The sequence below is a fragment of the Stenella coeruleoalba genome (genome assembly GCF_951394435.1).
Source record: "Stenella coeruleoalba genome assembly, chromosome: 15".
Taxonomy (NCBI): domain Eukaryota; kingdom Metazoa; phylum Chordata; class Mammalia; order Artiodactyla; family Delphinidae; genus Stenella; species Stenella coeruleoalba.
In genome coordinates, this window is record NC_137161.1 from 79,364,281 (window position 1) to 79,389,654 (window position 25,374).

General features: G+C 48.3%; 2 protein-coding genes across 2 annotated transcripts; both read right to left on the bottom strand.

Moving 5' to 3' along the window:
• Positions 1-273: 273 nt before the first annotated feature.
• CCL26 (C-C motif chemokine ligand 26) lies at positions 274-3,921 on the bottom strand. Its single transcript, XM_079945154.1, has 3 exons — positions 3,745-3,921; positions 3,541-3,655; positions 274-760 (listed from the first exon to the last, which is right to left on the bottom strand). The coding sequence occupies exons 1-3, from the start codon at positions 3,815-3,817 to the stop codon at positions 664-666; spliced, it is 285 nt and encodes a 94-aa protein (XP_079801280.1). The 5' UTR covers positions 3,818-3,921; the 3' UTR covers positions 274-663.
• Positions 3,922-12,855: 8,934 nt separating this feature from the next.
• Positions 12,856-14,533, bottom strand: CCL24 (C-C motif chemokine ligand 24; the record flags this gene model as incomplete). Its single annotated transcript, XM_079945483.1, has 3 exons — positions 12,856-13,024; positions 14,103-14,220; positions 14,461-14,533. 3 exons carry the CDS (start codon positions 14,531-14,533, stop codon positions 12,856-12,858), a joined length of 360 nt encoding a protein of 119 aa, XP_079801609.1.
• Between the last annotated feature and the right edge of the window lie 10,841 nt (positions 14,534-25,374).

Genomic DNA, 25,374 nt, shown 5'->3' on the forward strand with positions numbered 1-25,374 from the left:
GTAAGATGTGACTATTGGGGAAAACTGGGTAAAAGGTACCCCTGACTTCCTTGTATTGTTTTTGCAACTTCTGGTGAAGCTATAATTATTTTTTTTAAGTTCTTTAGGCTATATAGACATAGGCATCTTAGGATTGGTAGGTAGACAATATTCATGCTTATTAATTAATGCCTTATGAGAAAACACTGCCCAATATGGATGCATTTCCTATGCCCCGCACCAACAGGCTATGAGGCTATGAGGTGTTGCACAGAGTTTAATTTCCCATACAACATAAACTTATCTCTCTAAATAATGTTAAGACATTTCATGGGCATTTTGCCAAAATATATTAACATTGTCCCTGCTTTTTTTGCCCAAACAAAAACATAAGGCAGAATTCAATACCAGGGTCAGTTCAGGGATTGGAGACTTGCCAGGCCGTCAGCTGCAAATATCGACTGCTTTATTTTCTTTGAAGAAAACTCAGTTTTTATTGAATTAGAATGTTTATTGAGCAAATGAAATCTTTATTAAAAAAAAAAAAAAGGCTGGTGAGAAATATCCTGTCCTCCCCACCAGACCCATGCAGCCTTCTGTTGGAGAAATTCTTCAGGCTCCACCAAGGGGGGCAAAGCCAAGAACAGAGCAGGATCCAGGCGTTTTGGACTGAGAATTCGGCGGTCACGGTTGTTGCCGGGCTCTTAGTAAAGACATGTATTTTCGCACCCATGCTTCCTTCGGTGTTGCACAGAGTTTCTGGCCTCTTTTGGTGGTGAATCTATGGAAAAGAGATGCTGACAGTCAATGCTAAAAACTTTTGTCTCCCGGAAAGGGATGGAAAGGGAGGGGCAGCCCCGCCCAATCTTCTTGCTCGCTTTGCTGTACCCCTGTCACACTGTCCCTGCTCCCTCTTCTGGCCCTTGACCTCCCTCTTCTCTGCTATCCTGTTTTCCACTGGAAACCACACTTCCTGGCCCACCTTCACCAGGAAAGATGTAACAACAGCTCTGGTCTGAAGCAAGTAATCTGCACCGTGCCTCTTAACTCTTTCGTTTTTTTTTTTCTTTCGTTTTAATATAACAGTTTTGTTGGGATATAAGTCACTAATTTGCCCACTTAAAGTGTATAATCATAATTCATTGGTTTTAGTATATCAATAGATGATGCAACCGTCACCATGATCAATTTTATAACATCTGTATTGCCCCGCAAAGGAACCTCTTGTGTATTGTGCCACTCAATTCTTAATCACATTATCATGGGTTGTTAGCCACGGCTGCTTATGTGGATACGATTCCTGCCTTCCTTACCACACTGTGAGCTCATTAAGACTGGGGGTTGTGGTTGATGTCCCTGAATGGCTTCCAGCCTTTACTCCCTGAGAGTACTCGGAAGTGACAAGAGCCTAGGTCAGGGGGTGCTCTAACCTGGAGCAGGGGAGAAGAGCCAAAAGGATGGGGAAATAAGAGAAAGGAAGGGCTCTGTGGGTGTTTGAACATCCATGTGACATTGCTCCCATTGAGAGATGGGAGCCTATGTCCCCTCCCCTTGAATTTAGGCCAGTCTTAAGGACTGGTTGACTAATAGAGAATGGCAAAAGTGATGCTATGTGATTTGGTAGCTAAGTCATAGAAGGTTGTAGAACTTCTGCCTGGTTCACTGAGCACTTACACAGGAGCTGTGGACTTCCTCATAAGGAGTCCTACCACCCCAGCTCACCATAGTATGAGGAAGCCCGAACTAGCCCAACAGAGAGACCACACAGAGGGGCCCTGGAGGGAGATGCCTCCAGCCCCCTGAGCTGTTCCAGCTCCAGCACCATCTGTCTGCAACCACACAAGAGACGCCTTTCCAGAACCTTGCAGCCAAGCCTTTCTGGAATTCCAGACCCATGGAAACCGCGAGAGATAAGAAGATGACCATTGTTGGATCAAGCCACTAAGCTTTGGGTGGTTGGTTACGCAGCAACAGTTGACTGAGACAGGCCCCTCATCTTCCTTCTACAAATGAGGAAACTTGACTTGCCCAAGGTCACACAGCTTATAAAATGAAAGAGCTACTGCTTTGAGCTCAGCTCAGGGCTCTTTGCCAGCTGTTGGTTAAGTGTTGGTGTCTTTAAAACTCCAGAAAGCCAATCAAGACACAAAGGAGAAGACCCAGGACATCCTGAGCCCTGGAGCATCCCCCTCCATATCTAGGCACTTGAGTGCTTCTTTCCCATCCTTAACTGTCTCAAAATGATAACATTCAGCTTTGTCCCTGGAGCCCGTTTTCCCTTTCCGCACCGTTCTCTCATGCTCAGGAACCCAAGGTCCCCTGATTGCGTATTTGCACTTAAAGATCGCTTCCAGTTGCTGAATGTTTACTGTGTGCAGGCTCAGCGCTAAATTCTTTGCATATGTTAACCTCATTTAGTCCTGCCAGGGAGCCTTCTAGGTGTGTGTCATCTCTCCTGCTACCGATGAGCTTGGCATGACATGCCTCCTGTCTACCTGTCTGCCTAGTCAGTAACATGTTCATCCTTCTCCCCTCCACCATGCTCCTGCCTGCCCCCTTCACCTGGGCCACTCCCGCTTAGCCTTGGGGGGTCTCAGTGTAAATGTCACTCCCTCCAGGAGACCCTCCCAACACTAAGTTAGGTCCTCCTGTGACTATGATGAAGGGTGGCCGAATATGCCGCCCCCAAATATGCCACTTTGACGTGAGGATTATTTTGAACGAAAGACACTAAAAAAAACCCCAATGAAACAGAACAAAACAAAAAAACCCCAGCAGGGAGCAAGAAGAGCATTCTGACCTCCCCTTTTTCCCTGAAAGCAGGAGATGAAACTCCCATGTGAAAAATGTCCTCCTCGTACCAGGAGGAAAGAAATATTCTTAGCACCAGAGATAGAGTCAAGGCCAAGTGAACTCTGTAAAAACAGACCTTGTGAAGATAACTCTTATCAGTCGTTAGCTTTCCCCACGCCCATATATTTTAATTACTTCTCCACAGTTCCTTCCTTGTTCAAAAGCACGCAGGTTTTATATAAAAAGCATGTAGCTTTTGCCACTTCTTTGGGTCTTCATCTTCCTGTGGGGCTCCTGTGTGCGTGTAAAAAGCTATATGTTTTCCTCTTGTTAATGTCTTATGTCGATTTAATTCTAAAGCCCAGCTGGAGCCCCTAAGAGGGTAGAGAGAAAGTTTTGCCTGCGCTACAATATGCTCCCTCCTGCTCTCTCTCCCGCTGTCTTTTTCAAGCACTCATCACAATCTTGATTATTTTGTGCAAATGTCTTTTAATGCCCTCTTTCTTATGCTAGATATAAGGTCTGTAAGGGCTGTTTATTCTTTTATACCCAGCACTTAGCACAGTGCCTGGCAGGCGCCCAGCTCATGGTCTGCAAGCCAGGAAACCAAGCTCAGGGTTACGCTTCTTAAAGCCTGAGATAAGGTGATAACCCAAGTCACTGGGTTCCCATCTTGAGGCTCATCCTGGCACTGTGGGGGTCTTCCCAGAATCCATCCAACAGCATGAATGGTAAGGGACCCTAAAAGCCCAAAGGAGAAATACTCACATCACAGCCTGCTGGGAGCAGCTGTTCCTGGTGAATTCATAGTTACTCACCCACCTCCAGGGAGGGATCTTGTGGGTGTATTGAAAGCAGCAGAACTTAGCCACATCACTGCCACCTAAATAAACAGGGAGAGAAAGGAGCTTGGAGATGTCCCTTTGCTTCCATCCCTAATCAGCCTGGGAAGGGAGTTGGACAGCGCCGTACGTGCAGCAGCTCCAAGATGGACACTCAGGATAAAAACCAGGAAAAGAGGGAAAGCCGTGGGGAAGTTCTTCATGGTGCTACAAGCTGGGTCCTTCACAGCCTTCTTCCTAATTCCTCCTGTCTCAGCAGTACCCTCTTTTATGGGGCTGAGTGGTCCCTGAAGATAATTCCAGAGAATTTTACCGTAAAGCACAAAAGCAGCTCTTTTGTACTACAGAGGGGAAGCAACCTGACACCCCTGAAAAGGAGATTGGAAAGTGAGGAGGTGTCATGGGGCGGGAAGGGGAGGAGTCAGCACACCCTTGAGAGTCTCCCAGCCAGTGTGATGGTCTGAGGCAATGCTTGATTGTTTGAAAAGCAAAAGCAGAGGAAATAAGAATTCTAGAGAATTGACCTTAGTTATTCCAGATAGATTCCTGGCTCTTGGCCAGAGTTTTTTCTGTTTTTTGCCGCATGGCATGTAGGATGCTAGTTCCCTGACGAGGGATCGAACCTGTGCCCCCGCATTCGGAGCACGGAGTCCTAACCACTGGACCACCAGGGAAGTCCCCTTTCTTGGTTTTCTAAACATTGTTTATCTCTTGTTGAGGTCTGGACAGTCTCAGGACAGGAGCATAGAGCAGCCTGACCACACAATGGATGTTCAGGAATGAAGCTCCTGGGGAGGAGCTTCAAGATGGCAGAAGAGTAAGACGTGGAGGTCACCTTCCTCCCCACAAATACATCAGAAATACATCTACACGTGGAAAAACTCCTACAGAACACCTACTGAACGCTGGCAGAACACCTCAGACCTCCCAAAAGGCAAGAAACCCCCCCACGTACCTGGGTAGGGCAAAAGAAAAAGAATAAACAGAGACAAAAGGATAGGGACGGGACCTGCACCAGTGGGAAGGAGCTGTGAAGGAGGAAAGGTTTCCACACACTAGGAAGCCCCTTCGCGGGCGGAGACTGCGGGAGGCGGAGGGGGGAGCTTCGAAGCCGCGGAGGAGAGCGCAGCCACAGGGGTGTGGAGGGCAAAGCGGGGAGATTCCCTCACAGAGGATCAGGGCCGACCGGCACTCACCAGCCCGAGAGGCTTGTCTGCTCACCCGCCGGGGCGGGCGGGGCTGCGAGCTGAGGCTCGGGCTTTGGTCGGAGCGCCGGGAGAGGACTGGGGTTGGCGGCGTGAACACAGCCTGCAGGGGGTTAGTGCACCACGGCTAGCCGGGAGGGAGTCCGGGGAAAAGTCTGGACCTACCAAAGAGGCAAGAGACTTTTTCTTCCCTCTTTGTTTCCTGGTGCGCGAGGAGAGGGGATTCAGAGCGCTGCTTAAAGGAGCTCCAGAGACGGCGCGAGCCGCGGCTAAAAGCGCGGACCCCAGAGCCGGGCATGAGACGCTAAGGCTGCTGCTGCCGCCACCAAGAAGCCTGTGTGCGAGCACAGGTCACTCTCCACACCCCCCTTCCGGGGACCCTGTGCAGCCCGCCACCGCCAGGGTCCCGGGACCCAGGGACAACTTCCCCGGGAGAACGCACGGCGCGCCTCAGGTTGGTGCAACGTCTCGTGTGCCTCTGCAGCCGCAGGCCCGCCCCGCACGCCGTGCCCCTCCCTCCCCCCGGCCTCAGTGAGCCAGAGCCCCCGAATCAGCGGCTCCTTTAACCCCGTCTTGTCTGAGCGAAGAACAGACGCCCTCCGGCGAACTACACGCAGAGGCGGGGCCACATCCAAAACTGAACCCCGGGAGCTGTGAGAACAAAGAAGAGAAAGGGAAATCTCTCCCAGCAGCCTCAGAAGCAGCGGATTAAAGCTCCACAATCAACTTGATGTACCCTGCATCTGTAGAATACATGAATAGATAACGAATCATCCCAAATTGAGGAGATGGACTTTGGGAGCAACGATATGTATATGTTTTCCCCTTTTCCTCTTTTTGTGAGTGTGTATGTGTATGCTTCTGTGTGTGATTTTGTCTGTAGAGCTTTGCTTTTACCATTGTCCTAGGGTTCTGTCTGTCCTTTTTTTTTTTTTTTAGTATAGTTTTTAGCGCTTGTTATCATGGGTGGATTTGTCTTTTGGTTTGGTTGCTCTCTTCTTTCTATTATTTTAAATTTTTTTTAAATAATTATTTTTTATTTTATCTTCTTTGCGGTACGCGGGCCTCTCACTGTTGTGGCCTCTCCTGTTGTGGAGCACAGGCTCCAGACACACAGGCTCAGCGGCCATGGCTCACGGGCACAGCCGCTCCGCGGCATGTGGGATCTTCCCAGACCGGGGCACGAACCCGTGTCCCCTGCATAGGCAGGCGGACTCTCAACCACTGCGCCACCAGGGAAGCCCCTAACCAACATTTTAAAATAACTATAAATGGAATATAACCTTTAAAAAGTGAATCACCATGTTGTACACTTGAAACTTATATAATATTGTACATAAACTATACCTCAATTAAAAAAAAAGACTTTATCATGACCCCAACATTATTTTGCCGCTCCAGCTGCCACCTGGAAGGAGAGGTGGCTGAGACCAGACTCTGCTCATCAGCTGCCCCTGCCCCCAAGCAGGGGTTCTGAGTCACTTAACCCAGCTCAGCACTTCTCAACTGGACCTCCTGTGCCAGATGAAGCCAAAGGTCCCTTCTCCTCCCCGGTCCCTTGTCTGCCAGAGTGGGAGATAAAGTCTGTCAACCTGGCTGGCCGTGACAATAACCTGGACTACTTTTTTTAAAAAATTGCGATATAATTGACGTATAACGTATTCATTTTAGGTGTACGACACAATAAGTTGATATACGTATACACTGAAATTATTGCCACAAGTTAACATCCATCACCACATAGTTACAAATTTTGTTTTCTTGTGAGCAGAACTTTTAAGATCTACTGTCTTAGCAACTTTCAAATATACAATACAGTATTGTTAACTACAGTCACGATGCTGTATGTTATATCTCCAGGGCTTGTTCATCTTATAACTGGAAATTTGTAACTTTGACCCCCTTCACCCGTTTTGCCCAACCCCTAGCCCCCGCCTCTGGCAACCACCAATCTGTTCTCTGTATCTATGAGTCTGGGGTTTTATTGTGTTTTAGATTCCACATATAAATGAGATCAGATGGCATTTGTCTTTCTCTGTCTATCTTATTTCGCTCAGCACAATGCCCTCAAGGTCCATCCATGTTGTCGCAAATGGCAAGGGTTCATTCTTTTTTATGGCTGAGTAACATTCCACTGTGTGTATATGTGTGTGTGTGTGTATTTTCTTCTTTGTCCATTCATCCTCCAGTGGACACTTAGGCTGCTTCCATGTCTTGGCTGTTTTAAATAACGCTGCGATGAACATCAGGGTGCAGATATCTTTTCAACTAAGTGTATTCATTTCCTTCTGATAAATACCCAGAAGTGGGATTCCTGGATCGTATGGCAGTTCTGTTTCTACGTTTTTGAGAAAGCTGCATACAATTTTTTGTTTGTTTGTTTGTTTTGCGGTACGCGGGCCTCTCACTGCCGTGGCCTCTCCCGTTGCGGAGCACAGGCTCCAGACGCACAGGCCCAGCCGCTCCGCGACACGCGGGATCCTCCCAGACCGGGACACGAACCCGTGTCCCCTGCATCGGCAGGCGGACCCTCAACAACTGCGCCACCAGGAAAGCCCACTCCATACAGTTTTCGATAGTGGCTGCGCCAACTGGGGCAACTTCTTCAAGAATGCAGATTTCTGGGCCCCACCCCAGCAGAGTCATCACGTATGGGGCAGGGCCCAGGAATCTGCATTTTAAGTCAGATTCTGATTCTAAAGCGCCGCTAGGGTTGAGAACTGCTGTTCTGTGGGTCTTCTCTGTTCCTCCTCCCACCCCTTGGACTCAAGGGCTCACCTGTGCTTGCTTCCTCTTCCACCCTTGGATTATGATTGTACTTTTTGATATGTCAGCCGTGGGCTAGAGCAGAGCTGAATTAACTCAGTTTCAGTGAGTCATAGGACAGGTTTTGTCCGGGGTGGAGTATTCTCCCAAACACAGACCAACTTTGTCTTAACGTGGCCACAAACTAAGCCCGGTCCCTCCCTGACCACAGCAGCTTCCGGCACCCCTCCATCTCCAGAACATCTCAAGGTAGCTTGAGAAAGACTGTGGGGGACTCAGTGCATTGCCATTGTGCTGGTGGTCCGCCCAGAGCCAGGGCGGGAGATGTCACCTCCCCACACACAGACTGGCCATCCACGGCCAAGGCTCGCATCCCAAAGCAAGGCCGGGCCAAGGCAGGCCAGGACTTCTGGTGGACAGTTCAGGCGCTCCATGATCAGCACTCCAGTCAGTGCCTCCTTTCTCCAGAGGCATTTAATGGCCACCAGAGAAATGAGACAGGAGGAAGCAGGGGGCACAGAGCCACTGGAGTGGCCATAGAAGTATTAGCTGGGTGCCCTGGCCACAGCAAGGCCAGCTTCAGCTTCTCTGCCTCCTGCCTAAACTTGAGGCTGCCCACAGCCTGTATACCATGTGCCAGGCATTCAGCTAAATGCTTCCCATGCATTAATTGCCTGTTTAATACTTACAGCCGACCCATGAAATAGGTACTTCCATTATGCTCATTTTACAGATGTGGAAACTGAGGCCCGAGAGCTCAGTTAGCTTCTTCCAGCACCACACAGCCAGAAACCGAGGAGGCTGGGATCAAATTCAGGTCCATCTGACTTCCTAGACCAAGTCATTTCTCCTTTATTTATTTATTTGTCATCTAAACTAGTTGACTTGGTTTGTATTCTCCCAAATACAAACCCTGGGACAAGGGTTTGGGAGTATGTAGTTTATTCAGGAGAGGCAGAGACACCGGCGAGAAGGGCAGGCAGCCAGGAGCGTGTGTTGTCAAGCCAGTGACTGATTGGGAAACAGGGCAACGATTGGCAGAGAGCGGAGAACACACTCCCTAGAGCTATTCCGACCAGAGAGTTAGGGACCTGGGATGGTGGTTAGACACTCACTTTAATTAGCTGTTGGTTGAGGGCTGCCCGGGGGCTGTTCATTCCCTGGCACTTCTGGCCTGACCCAGCAGAGCAGCCTTCGGGCCGAAGCACCCAGGCACAGAGACGCAGATCCTCCTGGCTGTTGGAAGAAGTCAGGAGCATGATGAAAGATAACAGTCCAAGGGAAAGGTGCACAGGCAACGCATCGACAGCTTCTGTACACTAGTTTTTATTACAAAAGGGATAAATGCACATAGCAAGAAGTTTAAACACCCCAGAAAAGTACTGATAAAGATGTATCTTCTCTCTCCCTGACTCCCAGCATGACTTGCCTAAGGCAACCACCTGTCACCTACAAATTGGCCCTTGCCCTCTACCTCTACAAGGATCAAATTATGAGCTGCTGCAGCTGCTGACCATTGACACCCCCTGAAAGGAGCTCAGGGTGGAGATCAGGAATGAGGCCCTCTGTGCTCTGGGAAGAACTGGCAGAACATGTCTTTAGATAGTTAGATATTTTCGGGAGAAGACTTTATGAGCCCAACTCTTGCATCTCCTCGTATCTAGAAAAGCACTAAAATCCTTCATGGTGACGTCCGCTCCTCGTGACTAGCAGCAACCTTCTGCAAAAAATATGTGCTTGGTTGCATGTACTCCCCCTTCACCAAACTCACATCTATACTCATCTTCCCCCCTACCTCTCTGGAGCAGTTTCTCAGAGCTATCTGAAATGCCGTCTCCTGGACTATAGTCCTCATTTTGCCCCTCATTAAGTTTGTAAAACGTAACTCGCAACTCTCACGTTGTGCATTTTTTTCAGTCAACACAACTTTGATAGTTTGCATCCATCAAGTTGCTAAGCATACGTGTATTTTTTTTTACATGAATAGGATCATACAGTGCATGTCCTTGTGCACCTTGTTTTTTTTCACTTAAAAATATATCTTTGCTGAGGCCCCTATGAATTGGCAATTAGGTTGTTGCTAGTTTTCTATAACCACAAATAGTGCTGCCTGCATCCTTGTACATGAACCTCTGTGCAAACGTGTAGGACATATTTCTGGAGGTGGAATTGCTGGGTCAATGGCGTGTGTGTGTATGTATGTATGTATTTATTTATTTTGGCTGTGTTGGGTCTTTGTTGCTGTGCGCGGGCTTTTCTCTAGTTGTAGCGAGCGGGGGGCTACTCTTGCGGTGCGCAGGCTTCTCACTGCGGTGGCTTCTCTTATTGCGGAGCACGGGCTCTAGGCGCGCAGGCTTCAGTAGTTGTGGTGTGCGGGCTCAGTAGTTGTGGCTCGCGGGCTTAGCTGCTCCGCGGCATGTGGGATCCTCCCGGACTGGGGCTCGAACCCGTGTCCTCTGCATTGGCAGGCGGATTCTTAAACACTGCGCCACCAGGGAAGTCCCAGTATGTGTGTCTAGCATTTTAACATATGCTACCAGACGGTCCTCCAAAGAGGCTGGCCCAGGAGACACACCTGCCAGAAGAAGGACAGGGTTCCAGCTTTGCACACTCTTGGAGGCTCTCCCCTCCTCGCCACTGCCTGCTTCAATCCTTCCATGGCTGCATGGCTGCAACTGTACCAGAGTTTACAGCTTCCCTGATGAAATAAATGAGAACCCTCAGATGGGAACCAGCAAAGGTAGTTTATTTAGCGCTTGCCTAGCAAGGGAATCAGGCGCATCACCTGTGTTTGGCAGACACTCACAGGCCTCCGGGGAGTGGGAGAGCTTCAGAGAGGACCAGAGGGAAAGCACAGGTATATCTTGAATGGAGGCTGTTGGCCCGGGAAGCTGGAGGCGGGATAACTAGAAGCAGACATCTTCTGTGATTGATTCGGGAGTATGTTTGGCCATCTCTGGTTGGTTCTGAGTTGGAGAAAGGGGACAATTAGGAAGCTGGCAGTCACTGACCAATCTCATGATTCTGGGGTTTTTGCTGCGGAGGCTGTGCGTCAGAGTTCTGTTGTCACCTACAGTCTGACCAATGTCTGTTTGTAGTTCCGTCTCTCACCTGAAGACACCAGCTCTCTTCCATCCTTAGAAAAACACTCTGTGGGAGTTCCCTGGTGGTCTAGGGGTTAGGACTCTGTGCTTCCACTGCTTGGGAACTGTTCGGGGGTGAGGGTGGGGAACTGAGATCCCTCACAGCTGCATGGCACGGCCAAAAAAAAAAAAAAAAAGGAAGCAAAGACTTTTTAAAAAGAAGAAGAAGAAGAAACACTGTTCTTTAGAGAGTGAAAGCTCAATCGCCGTTCGGAGGCCAGCTCTGGGCCGAGGATTTCTGCAGGCTCTCTTCCCCCATCAGAATGTCCTCTCTTGTTTTTAACGCTACCCTTGATTCTGCTTTGTATCGAGTTAAAAGAACCTTAATAGTCTGCTGCCAGGCCTTTCTTGTGCTCTGCAGACTCTCTGTACCTGAAGGCTTGTTTTGAACCGTGGAAGGCTGCCCTGCTCCCACCTGCAGTAAGACCGACCCTCCCCGCAGCTGACAATGACTAATGGAGGGGGTGTAATTCTGAGGGGTGGGTCTCACACCACTGCCCAGTGGCTGGAGCTCTAATTCCCCTCTGCTTGATAACACTCTTATTGGAAGTGATAACACACTCTTATTTCCTTCCCTTGTATTACCTCCTCATTTTCCTGGTGTTGTTTCCTGTACCTCCCAAATATAATATCTGAACCCAAATCTTTGTTTTCAGGGAGTGCTTCTGGGGAAAACCCAAACAAAATTGGAAGGTTTCCTTATCCGTATTTTACAGATGAGGGAAAGTGAGGCTCAGAGAGGTTAAGTAACATATTTCAAGGTCATGCGGCTTCTCAGTCAGGACTGGTGTTAAACCCACACTGCTTTTGATTTGTGAGTGTGTTATTTTTCTCCCTAATCCTTTGAAGCCGGAGGCCAACCACCTTTTCTAATTTAATAGTCTTTTGATGCCTAAACAGCTCCTTGTGCAATAATACGTTCTGTCAAAATTTTTTCCAAATTTAACTGAATCCAGCTATGCATGTATGTTCTTCAGGGTTCATAACAGGACTCCCAAGGGCAGGCCAAGACCACTCCTGGGATACCCTGTGCTCAGGCTGTCTTCATTCCCCCCCCCCCCAGCCTCGGATGGGCAACTCAGGGTGATTTCTGGGGCACGCACTCCACTGTTGACACCCCAACTCTGCCACCCAAGGGAGATGAGGACAGGCAAGACACGACCACCTTCGAAGGAGAAAGCACATTTTACTTAGATTGTTCTTAGAGAACAGCAAGTGTGTCCATCTACACTCGACATACAAATCACATAGTATAGAAAAAAAAAAAAAGCTGGGATCCTCCCCCCTCAGCTCCCACCCCATCTTCCCCTCACCAAAATGTGGGGAAAGACCAGCCTTAAAGGCAGAGACGGCCTTTGTCCCCAAAGTAGCATGGAACACACTGTGCCATGAAGCAAAACATCTCCTTAAACCCATATCTTCACAAAGGAATTCAGCTCCCCAGGCTGGCCCCTCATCCAGGTCCTCCAGGTGCATTTCATTACAAAAACCAATGAGTTCCTGAAAAAACTTTATGAGTCGTATCCCACGAGAGGTGTGCCAGGAGGGCCAGGGTCTGGCAGTGAGCGCAGCAAAGAGCCCTATGCTTTTGTTGGGTTTTTCTTCACCTGGGAGGCTGTAGGTGGGACAGGCCAGGAGCATCCCCACTGTAATGGAGAGCTGTGGGTGTTGAGAGGTCACCCATCCCCAGACAGATAGACAGACAGCCCGTAGGCCCCACTGCAAGACCAGAGGGCCCATAGAAGACGGCTGCAGGCTAAGGTACAAGCAGAGTCTGTCTGCAGGGTAGGACTCATGCGCTTGGGCTCTGACGGAACCCAGAAGTCAGGGAAGTGCCCGCCCCAGCTCAGGGGGAGGACAAAGGACCTCCATGGCCCTCCTCCGGGACCTTCTCTCCCAGCTCAGGAAAGGCAAGAGGCCCGGGATGCTTGGAGCCCTCATTCAGCCCCCAGGAGCAGGCCTCCCCTGCCTTGGGTTCTTTTAATAGACTAGACACATCCCCTGAGAATGATGCTAGGAAACAGGACCATTAGCCCTTTGCCTGCCACCGCTGGCTCACCAGGCCCCAAGCAGCCTTTTAGGAGGTGAGACCCAGGCCCAAGCTCAGGGCTGGGGGCCGGGCAGGGGTTAGATGAAGGTGCTGTTGGCAGGGTGCCTCTGGACAGCGACTTTGGCACCCATCACTCTGGTCCTACTGGAGGCTTTCTTCTGCTTGGCATCCAAGTTCTTCATGTACCTCTGGACCCACAGCAACTTGGGGTTGCCACAGAACCTCTGGCCCTTCCTGGTGGTGAAGCTGCGGGAAGAGTGACAGGGCACACGTGAGGTCTGGCAGGGGGTCTGGATCCCTTCACTTTCTGAGGAGGTCGTGTGGAAGCCCAGAGGACACGCTGCTGTCCCAGCCTCCTGGCAGGTTCCTGACACGATGTCTCCTTTCTGTGCGTCTGCATCTCTTTGTTTCAATAACCTCATGTTCATGTTCAGTAACCTCCTTGTCATATGGGGGAGGCCCAGTCCTGCCTTTAGATAACACTGGGTCTGAAGAGAGAGACACAATGTCTACTCACAGGGGGGAGAGAAGATGCACTGAAAACCCCGAAGAAAAAAGGCCTCCAGTTCACACAGTGTGCAAGGAAGCGTGGCCAATAAGGATGCCAGAGCTGGGAGTGGGCAGTGGGATGCCATTTTCCAAGCCAGCTCCGAGCGGTGGATGCCAGGCTGTGGAGCTGGGTCTGGAGCCAGTGGGGAAAATTACAGTTAATAATTAATTTTTTTTTCTCAAAGATGCAGACAAAATTAAGATTCAAAGTTTTAATTAATTTCCATACTGATGAAAATAATTCCATGAATTCGGTAAACCATTGCATAAATGCTATAAGGTAAAAAAATGTAAACAAGTGTTAACAAGTTTAAACAATTCACTAAAAGTAAATGATTCTGCATTATAAATGCTACCTTCTGGGTTAAGAAAAGACCACATTTCTAGGGCATGCCACTGTTTGCGCAGTGAGCTTACATTTGCTGTCTTGTAACTCTGAAGTTATTTGGAGTCCTAAGTGACCTTGAATAGGCCACCTGTCTGAGCCTTAATCGCCTCGTGTAAAATGAGAATAATCAATCCTGGCTCATAGAATGGCTGAGAGGGTGAGATAAGGGAATGTTATATGCCCCGAATGGTGCCTCGTATATATTTGGTGCTCAGTACATGATTATTGACTCTGAATCCTCTTCCTAATCTTATGGATGAGGAAGTTGAGGCTCAGAGAGGTGAGGTGACCTCCCTAGGGTCACAGAGCAGGGCCCTCAGTGATCCTGAAGGCTCACGTCTCCCTGCCCCACTCCTGCCAGGTGGCCGAGGAGGAGTAGTTTCTTACATCACTCCTGCCTTGGGGCAGACACTCCTGTTGGACAGCTGGTAGTTTATCACTCGTCTCTCAGGAATTCTCTTGGAAATGAAGGCTAAGCAGCAGGAAGAGGGGATGATCATGGAGCCTAAAAGACAGGAGAGAGAAGAGCCAATTTCTTTACCAGCCTGCTCTAGACTCTGGGCTTCAACATGGAGCCCATCCCCTGCACTAAACCCCTCCAGTCCAGCCACTGGGCTGCCCCCTTCTCAGCAGTCCCCTCCAGACCCAGGCTGCTCAGTCCTCCATCCTCTGCTGTGCCATTCCAGCCATGCCCTTGGGACGGCTGTCCTGTGTGAGCGACCCAGGGTGGGGTCAGAGTTCTTACCTGTAAGGACAATGCAGTAGGTGCACAGGACCATGAGCAGGAGGCCGGTTGCCATGGTCATGGGGGCTGCCATGTCCTGGAGAGCAGAGGAGGCAGCTCAGAGCTCAAAGCTGGGGGCAGGAGGGGCGGGGCTGGGACAAGGGGCGTGGTTCCCTGCGAGCACTCCAGCTGCCCTCTGGCCTTTACCAGGGCAGCTAGGAGGAAACATGTGCTTATATATATATAGCCTCCCCAGGGAGCCTTCCCCTCCCCTCCTTCAAAGTCCTAGAAGCCTCTGAGATCAGCAAAAAGGAAGTCGCTGCTAACTGAGTCAGGGGTTATCTTGTCCTCTAAGAAAGGGCTGGCGGCGGAGGGCATTGCCCTGCTAGGGCGAAGTGCAAACGCATTGGATGCATGATGGCGATCCTGGCTGTGCTGCTCATTTCCTGTGGGACCCTGGGTAAGTCATTCACTTCACTGAGCCTCAGTTTCCTCATCTGAAAAGGAGTAAAGTTATCCTCTCTCCTTCCATCCATTCGTTCATTCACCAACTCTTGTTAAGCAAGTACCATGTGCCAGGCGTCTACTGCGGAGGCAGATGTGAGGTCAAGTGTGCAGTCAACTATCACAGGCACTGGCGGAGTGGGCATAGAGGAAAGCGGATGCCGTCACTGTTCATTACTATCTCCTCGGACCCCTCTCCCATGCTCATGCGGCACCCCCTCTTGGTGACCTTGCATTCCGAATCCCCAAGCTGCCAGATCCACCTAGCCTGCAGGCTCTAGGCAAGTGGGACGTGCTTGGAGACTTACATCCTCGGGGAAGCCCTTGACCAATGCCTGCTGGAGGGGTACAGACTCCAGGTCCAGCGTGACGTGTACTGTTTCTCGAGTTCCTGGAGGGGTGGAGCCAGTTTCCTTCTGTGAGACAAGACTTGGCTGTCTCCTCCCCTTCAGGGTCTGCTTCCCCCTCCCCTACTGGTTTCCCCGGGAAGCTCTGCCTGATAAACGACTGGCCCACGAATCCTCGTCTCAGGGTCTCCTTTGGGGACCCCAATCTGAGACAATGTGTATGTGTGAGGGAGTGAGGCACATAGGGAGGACTGGCCAGTTCTTCTGGGGGGAGAGTGGCGCATGCACTTGTGGAGTGTGAGGTTGGCTCTGCTGAGGTTTGGAAGATGAAAGGCAGTGGGGACCGCGCTGGGGCTTTGTAAACCATAATACTTGGCTCAGTTGTCAGAGTGGGACATGCCACCCCCCCACCCCCCACCCCCATTCCAGACTCCCAGCCTCGGACCCCATGTTTAGAGACTCTTGTCACTGCTGCTTCCATTCCTAAACCCTTCGCGTCCTCTCCATTTCACCTCTCATGGAAATACTTGGTTTTCTCCAGCCTCCCTGCTGTGGCCTCCCGGGAGCACACCTGTGTGGCAGCACAGTGGCCCACATCACCTGGCTGATGATGACCAGCTGTGTGTCTACATCTCCCACTTGACCATGAGCACCTTGAGATCAATGTCTCATTTCCACGCCCACCAAGTCCCGTGCAGATCACCTGTCCCATGGCCAGCGTTTGTAGAATGGATATATGATGGACTGACTCTGAATCACTCTCCTTTGGATCAGGGACTCCCATGTGGTCTCTGCCCAGCATGACTGGGGTCAGTGTGTACACAGGGGAGCCATGCAGCAGGTCCTCTGATGGGGACAAGACTGAAGTTGGGGAGGCCAGCAGTGCCTGATCTCATAGTCCTTATTTATGGAGTGAAATATGGTGAGCACCCCGCTCAGCTCTTCACTAGCTTTGCACATTCCTCTCCCCAGCCAGCAGTAAGGACCCTCACCTGGCAGAGGAGCATTCAGTGAGAGCCCTTTACATATGCAAGGGCTTCTCACTGAGTCCATTTTAGGAAGCTGCTTCTAATCTTTGCTCCTCGACAATTCCGAGGGGATAGCCTGCTCTCTGTCTGGGTTTTATAACAGGGGGCGCTGGGAGGGGTGGCTGGAGATGGGAGAGACAGAGGCAGCACGCAGGAGAAGGGTGAGGACTGGCCTGAGCAGGGTGGGAAGCCTTCGCGCCTTGACCACGTGTTGCAACTTCATTGGGACGGCAGAAGGTCATTGGGCGGGAGGGTTTGGGGTGGGGTGCCTCACCTCAATTAGTAACACTATTTAGGGGCTTTCCCAAGATGCTTTTTTTTTTTTAAAGGCATTTCTTTTAAAGTTTATTTCTTTTATTTATTTATTTTTGGCTGCGTTGGGTCTTCGTTGCTGCGCGCGGGCTTTCTCTAGTTGCGGCGAGCGGGGGCTACTCTTCGTTGCGGTGCGCATGCTTCTCGTTGGGGTGGCTTCTCATGCTGCGGAGCAGGGGCTCTAGAGCGCAGGCCCAGTAGTTGTGGCACACGGGCTTAGTTGCGCCGCGTCACATGGGATCTTCCCAGACCAGGGCTCGAACCCTTGTCCCCTGCATTGGCAGGCAGATTCTTAACCACTGCGCCACCAGGGAAGCCTCCAAAGACGTTTTTTAAAAAAACACCCAGTCTCGCTGCTCTGTCTGGGAAAGTAAGCAAGGCAGGGACTACCAACCCATTTTACAAAAGGAAAAGCTGAAGTCTACGAAAGGTGAGTGAGTAGACGCCACCACGGAGCTACTTATGCTGACTCCCAAAATGGGAACTGCACGTTCCCGCTGGAAGGGGGGATTCCAACAGCCCGAGCAGTTATTCAAAGTAAGAGTGGGAGAAGTAGGAGATGCCAGGAAAGAATAGAAAGGGATAACTAGTGTAAACAGTGCTGCAGTGAACATTGGGGTGTATGTATCCTTTTGGACCATGTTTTTCTCCAGATATATGCACAAGAGTGGGATTGCAGGATCATATGGTAAGAGAGCTAACATTTAGATAGAGAAGGAGGAGGAGAAGGAGAAGGAGGGGAAGGGGGAGGGGAGGGGGAGGAAGAGGAGGGGGATGGGGAGGAGGAGGAGAAGGAGGGGGAGGGGAGGGGATAGGGGAGGGGAGGGGGAGGAAGAGGAGGGGGATGGGGAGGAGGAGGAGGAGAAGGAGGGGCAGGAGGCCAAGACAGCAGATGCAGGCAAAGACTTGGGGAACGGGGCTTCCCTGGTGGCGCAGTGGTTAAGAGTCCGCCTGCCGATGCAGGGGACACGGGTTCGTGCCCCGGTCCGGGGAGATCCCACATGCCGCGGAGCGGCTGGGCCCGCGAGCCACAACCACTGGGCCCACGCCCCACAGCTACTGAAGCCCGCGCCCCTAGAGCCCGTGCTCCGCAACAAGAGAAGCCACGGCAATGAGAAGCCCGCGCACCGCAACGAAGAGTAGCCCCCATTCGCCACAACTAGAGAAAGCCCGCGCGCAGCAACAAAGACCCAACTCAGCCAAAAATAAATAAATAAATACGTTTTTTTAAAAAAAGAAAAAATATGTTGGCTTATTTATTAAAGAGGTAGTTCAGTAAAGTGTATACCTGTTACCATATTTCAGCAAACAAAAAGTGGTCATTCTTGTTTTGTTGTTTTTATTACGACTCGTTTACAAGCTGGTGAACTGACTAAGCAATCCACAGGCTCTTCCCTTTAATATATCATGTCATTTAATCTAATCTTTACAGTAATGACCCTGTGGAGTAGATATTATTCATTTTGTTGCACAGAGGTGAAGTAACTTGTTCTGGTCACAGTCCCTGACCACACCTTGTTTGCAGCTGAAACCTGAAAACAAGAGTGTTAGAAATATGGGGAAAGTGAGGGAGAAAAAGGCTAAGAAAGAGGAGGAAAATGGACAAGATGATCCTAAAATTCATGTGGAAATGCAAGGAGCTCAGAACAGCCAAAAAAATCTTGAAAAAGAAAGACAAAGTTGGAGGACTAACACTTCTGGATTTCAAAACTTACTGCACCGTAAAGTAATCAAGGTAGTTTGATACTGGCGTGAGAATAGACATACAGATCAACAGAACAGAGCTGAGAGTCCGGAAAGAAACCCTTACATTTATAGTCAATTGATTTTTGACAAGGGTGCCAAGTCCATTCGACGGAAAAGAACAGTCTTTTCAACAGTGGGTGCTGGGACAACCGGATATCCACATGCAAATAAATAAAGTGAAACCCTACTCCATACCACATACAAAAATTAATTCGGTATGGAGCAAAAATCTAAATGAGAGATAAAACTCTTAGAAGAAAACAGGTGTAAATCTTCATGACCTTGGATTAAGTAACAGTTTCTTTGATGAGATATCAAAAGCACAAGCAAGCAAAGGAAAAATAGATAAGTTGGACTTCTTTAAAACTAAAAACTTTTGTGAATCAAAGCACACTATCAAGAAAGTGAAAAGCCAACCCACATAATGGAAGAAAATCTTTGGAAATCACCTGATAATTCTAGTATCCAGAATTATAAACAAGTCCACAATACAAAGACAAATAACCCAATTTAAAAATAAGCAAAGAATTTAACTAGACATTTCTCAGAAGAAGATATACAAATGGCCCATAAGCACATGAAAAGATGCTCAACTGTGGATTGCTTAGTCAATAGGGAAAAGCAAATCAAAACCACAATGAGATATCACTTCACAGCTAGTAGGATGGCTATGAAAAAAACCCAACAACAACAGAAAATAAAAAGTGTTGGCAAGGAAATGGGAACTCTCATATATTATTCATGGAAATGTAAGATGGTATAACCACTATGGAAAGGTTTGGCAGTTCCTCAAAAAGTTAAACATAGAGTTACAATATGACCCAATAATTTCACTCTAAAGTATATACCCTAGAAAACTGAAAATATTTACACAGAAACTTGCACATGAAGGTTCATAGCAGCATTATTCATAGTAGCCAAAAAGTGGAAACAACCTAACGTCCATCAATTGATAAATGGATAAACGAAGGTACAATGCAATATACGGTGGAATTTTATTCAACCATAAAAAGGAATGAAGTACCGATATATGCATTATGTTAAATGACAGACACAACAGACCAGACATTGTATGATTCCATTCATAAGAAATGTTCACAATAGACACATCCATAGAGACTTAAAGCAGATTCCTGGTTGCCAGGGGCCTGGAAGGAGTAGAAAGTAGGGAGATACAGAGTTTCTTTTGGGGGTGATGAAAATATTCTAGAATTCGATAGCAGTGAGCGTTGTACAAATTGTGAGTATACCGCTCACAGGTACACTTTAAAGGGGTTAAAATGATGAAGTTTATGTGATGTGGATTTTATCTCAATTAAAAATTAGATGAAAAAAGGAAGAGAAGATGCTGTGGAAACATTCAAAATGTTTGTTCAAATGGTGGGGTCTTTATTAATGGCTTTATTAAAGCTGAGCCCAGTTTCAAAGATCTTGTCTGCCTCCCTCATGTGGCCTGACTTTCATCAAACAGTCTGATATATTAGACTGGAAACCGAGAGGGCACAGGCAGTGGGATTTCCCCCGGTCCTCCCTTACATTGGTCACACTTCCTGGCAAGCAGGCAGACAAGGAAGCTTCCTTCAGTGGGTCCCATGGCCGAGTCCTTAGAGAGTTGAGGCTTGAGGGCCCCCTTCTCTCTCTCTTTTTCCTCCTGTGACTGTCCTCAGACCCCAGTGCCTCCTTACTCCCTCTCTCCGTTCTTATATCAAAACCTACTCTATAGACAGGCAATAAAAGGCACACATTCCCTCTACACCTAAGTGACTGATAACAGCTTAAAATAAGACGCTTCTTGTATTCTAGGCCTCTGCAAATGAGGACCATTAAAGCCAGGTTTCTGCTTCTTGGAGAGGGGCATTGAAAATATGCAAAGGGGGAAGGAGTGCGTGAACCCAACGTTGCTGAATTGAAAGCAGAGGTATCCATGTATATATCATCTTTTAGAAACACTGATACACCAATAGCGATGAGCATACCTAGCAAAGATATTTCTCCTTGGGGAAATAAATGATTGTAGTCCTGGGTCAAAGAAAGTAGAACCTGGAATATCTTTTTGGTGCCAGAAAGTAAGAAGTTGCTCAAAGAATCATGGGGATATGTCAAAAGGACATAGGAGCCAGCTCTCAGGGGCTCACACTGGCCAAATCTGAGACAGTTGGACCAGTAATAGTTGATAGTGATGTATTGCATAAGAAATCAATCAATCAATGAACAAACAAAGTAAGTTTGAGGTTGAATCTTGTCTCCCCACAAAAATGAATGTTGGGGTCCTAACCCCCAGGACCTCAGAATGTGACCTTATTTGAAGATAGGGTCTTCACAGAGATAATCAAGTTAAAATGAGGTCATTAAGGTGGGCCCTAATCCAGTATAACTGGTGTCCTTACAAAAAAAGGAAAATTGGACACAGAGATAGACACACAGAGGGAATATGATGTGAAGATACAGGGAGAAGATGGCCATTCGCAAACCAAAGAGAGAGGCCCGGAAGAGATCCTTCCCTCAGAGCCCTCAAGGAAGAACCAACCCTGCTGACACCTTGATCCCAGACTTTTAGTGTCCAGAACTGACTGGGAGCAAATAAATTTCTGTTGTTTAAGCCCCTCAGTTCATGGTGCTTCGTTATGGCAGCCCTAGCAAACTAGGGAGAGAAGAGAAAGCTTTACCCTACAGTAGGATGCCAACTAATAAATATAGAAGAAATGATGGAGTTAGAAAATCACCCATGGATGCTAAAATTAGTGGGTAAACGGGTGATGAGAGATGGGATATTTACATAGCCTCAAAGTATCTCCCCACAAATCACATGTTAATTACAAAGAAAAAGTCGGTGACTCAATAGTGAAGAAACCTGGGGGATAAATTTCTTAAAAGCCATGTGAGTCTTCCTAGGAAGGTTTGGAACTGGACTGGGGATCAAGGAGAGAATCAGCTATGGTATACTGGAATGTTCTATACCCAGACCGCTAAAAACTAGCTGTGCAGACTTGAGCAGGTCACTCACTTCTCCCAAGCTTCAATTTCCTCATCTATGTAATGGGCAGGGGGTGTGGGTGACATGATCATGAGACTCCAAGGAAGTTATGGATATGAGAGCTTTTAGTAAACTTCAAAGCATGGTGCCCCTGCAAGTCTTCACCATCTAACAGCAATCAGAGCCTTAAACTAGAGGAATTAAGCCCATTTCAGGCATTAGACAGCAGAGGAGCAAATATATGGGGTCATTGAGGTCTTTCTTGGGCCCCTAAAATTGAATATCAAGGCAGATTGGCTCTTTTTCTTTTCAGGGCCACACCACGTGGCATGCAGGATCTCAGTACCTCCACCGGGGATGGAACCCGCGCCCCCTGCAGTGGAAGCGCGAAGCCTCAACCGCTGGGCCACCAGGGAAATCCCTTTGCTGGCTCTTGAATGGGCTTTAAGGAAGAAGGGAAATGACTTGGAAGATAGGACCAACAATATCGGTCTTGCTCTTTTCTTGGGATCTGGGGTCTGGGTGACAGACAGCTGTTTCAAGATCCTTCCTGGGGTAGATGAAGTGGATGTGTTTTAAGAGGTTAAAAAAAATCTGTCCGGCTTCCCTGGTGGCGCAGTGGTTGAGAGTCCGCCTGCCGATGCAGGGGACACGGGTTCGTGCCCTGGTCCGGGAAGATCCCACATGCCACGGAGCGGCTGGGCCCGTGAGCCATGGCCGCTGAGCCTGCGTGTCCGGAACCTGTGCTCCGAAACGGGAGACGCCACAACAGTGAGAGGCCCGCGTACCGCAAAAAAAAACAAAAGACAAAAAACCACAAAAATTTAATTGTAGACCTGCTTATTGATGATGTATATAAACATACTAGTAAAAAAGACTCTTGACCATGTAATAAAAACTAAACGTATGTTTATGTCAGCAGCTCAGTGTGTGAAATTAACTCAAAAATCAACAATATAAAAGTCTGATAAGTTTCAAATAATGTTAAGTTTTACTTGCAGCATGAATTTACGCATTCACTGTATATAGTTTTTACCATACACCATGCTTAGATTATTGGAGGCCAGAGCTCAACTTAACACAAACAGGAGCACAGATAGTGGTACCGCTAACCAGCTGGTCCACTCTGCCTGGTGAACTGGGACAGCTGTAAACCAAAGGGAACTAGAAGATCCCCTTGTATGTCTCAGTGTCATTGCTACCTCCTAGATGTTGGAGGCCCCAGGGGAACAGAAGCAGGGGTCAAGAGATCAAGCTCAAAGGAGAAAGACATTGGTAGTGGGCAGAGCCATTCAGAGACAGATCTGCTCACCTTGAATGATAGTGAGATCCCCAACAAGGGGACCATGCAAGCACCTCTTGGCAGGCCTCCAAGTAGGAAATTCAGGCTTCAGATGAGGAAGTCCCATTCAGTTCTGGGGTTCTGGGATCCAGGGAAGGACCCATTTCAGACTCAATGCCATTAGAACTCTAAGTCCAGTGGAAAGACAAATGCATAAGTGGATAATTACACTATAGCATGATAAGGCATACGTAGCAGAGAGATTAAGAGCACGAGCTTTAGAGACAATTAGGCCTGGGTTCATATACTGGCTCTATCAGCCTCAGTTCTGTTATCTGTGAAGTAGGGATGAAACCCTTTGCTTCCCAGGGGTATTATGAGAAAAGAGTGAACCACATGCTGTACATAATGTTCCTGGCAGGGTGCCCGGCCTGTAATAAATATTAACAAGGGGGGTCATTGCTAGTGCCAAGCACCTGCAGGCACAAAGGTACGAAGGGATCTGGGAGTGCAAAGGAAGACACGGTTCTGTGTGGCAAATGAGGAAGCTTCAGAAAAGAAGGCAGCCTACTCCTGGGCATATATCTGGAGAAAACCATAATTTGAAAAGATACATGTAGCCCAGTGTTCATTGCAGCACTATTTACAATAGCCAGGACATGGAAGCAACCTAAATATCCATTGACATAGGAGTGGATAAAGAAGATGTGGTACATATATACCATGGAATATTCCTCAGCCATAAAAAAGAATGAAATAATGCTATTTGCAACGACATGGATGGACCTAGAGATTGTCATACTGAGTGAAGTAAGTCAGACAGAGAAAGACAAACACCATATGATATCGCTTCTACGTGGAATCTAAAAAAATGGTACAAAGGAACCTATTTACAAAAGAGAAATAGACTCACAGAGGTAGAAAACAAACTTACAGCTATCAAGGGGAAAAAGGGAGGGGAGGGATAAACTAGGAGATTGGGCTGGCATATACACATTACTATATATAAAATAGATGACTAATAAGAACCTACTGTATAGCACAGGGAACTCTACTCAATACTCTGTAATGACCTATATGGGAATAGAATCTAAAAAAAGAGTGGACATATGTATATTTATAACTGATTCACTTTGCTGTACAGCAGAAATGAACACAACATTGTAAATCAACTATACTCCAATAAAAATTATTTTAAAAAAAAAAAAAAGAAGGCGGCAAGAGCTCCGCAGGACAAGGGGTCAAGGACATTCCAAGCCAATGGGAAGCCTGGTGAGCGGCAGATCGGTTGAGTTCCAGAAGGTAATGGGAGGAGGTGAGGTTGGGAGTTTGGGGGCAGAAATAACACACTGCATCTCAATTGTCCTGCCCCCAAAGCAACTCACATATTATTCCTTAATGTCCAGGGAAGTCACCATTGTCCCCTCCCCATATCTGATAATGTCTCTAATTTTGTTGATTGTACCTGTTTAACTCCCAGACCCATCTATTCCTTCTCAACCCCATTCCTCTGCCCCTACTTGCCTCCCTCCAATCTGTTCTGCACACAAATGCAAGACAACTCCTCCTAAAATGCAAACTAGCCCTGCTCACTCCCCCGCCTAAAATTCTTCACTAGGACCCCATCACCAACAGCTAAACTTCGTTCATTCCATCATCTCCATAATTTTTTACCACTTCTGCCCACCACCCAATCTATTATACACTTAATTGAAATTGACTTCATCCAGAAATATCCATGAGGGAATTGCCTGGTGGTCGAGTGGTTAGGACTTGGCGTTCTCACTGCCAGGGGCCCAGGTTCCATCCCTGGTCAGGGTACTATGATCCCTCAAGCCATGTGGCCCGGCCAAAAAAACAAAAACAAAAAAATAAAAATACCCATGAAATCACAGATTTAGTGTACTGGCTGTATCTTTTCCAATATGCATTGAAACGGACCCACAAGTGTTAAGGTAAACCAGGAGTGAGTATGTGTGTCTGTGTGTGTCTGTAGCAGAAACTATCCATGCTCTGCCCGTATCTCCTTGTCCTTGTCAATTCAGGGCATGCTGGCCTGGCTTCCATTGCCACCACCTGGCTGGCTCTGCCCCCTGGGGCCTGGATGACCTGCTGGGAAAGGGGACTCAGGAACTCCACCTGGAAGTGGCTGATACCAATACCAGTGATTATGAGCAAATAACTTGGCAGGTCTTGGTTGACAGACAGGTAAGATGGGGCCAGTGATGTGCTGGTAAATGTTTAACAACTGGCTCTGAGCGGAAAGCTCTGATTTGCAATGTTTGCTGATTCCTATGATGTAAATACTCCTACAGTGGCTGATTTCACGCTTTCAACCTGGTGTCACTGAACGTGGAGTTGGGAAGAGATGCTGTCCCAGGTCGGTATGTGCTGGCCTTGGTATACCACTGGGTGGGACCCAGGATGAGGACTTAGGGGGCTCATGGTCCTTAAGTTCTGGGAGATGCAAGGAGGGGAAAGAGTGGTGCTGAGAGGGAGGTTGGAATATATTTACTAGCCAGAGGCTCACTGAAAGCAGGTGGATGCAGGAGGAGGGAAGGCCTCTGAGCACGTGCACAAAGGTCCTGATGGGCCACGGCTTAGGAGGCCACACCCTAAGAAGGCAAGGAGTCCCCGGGCTTGGGGACAGGAAGCCCTAACCACCAGCTTTTCCTGTATTGCCTGAGGCCAGGTCCCATCCTTCTCCTTGTAGAAATAGCTCCTGCTTGGAAGCTAAGGAAG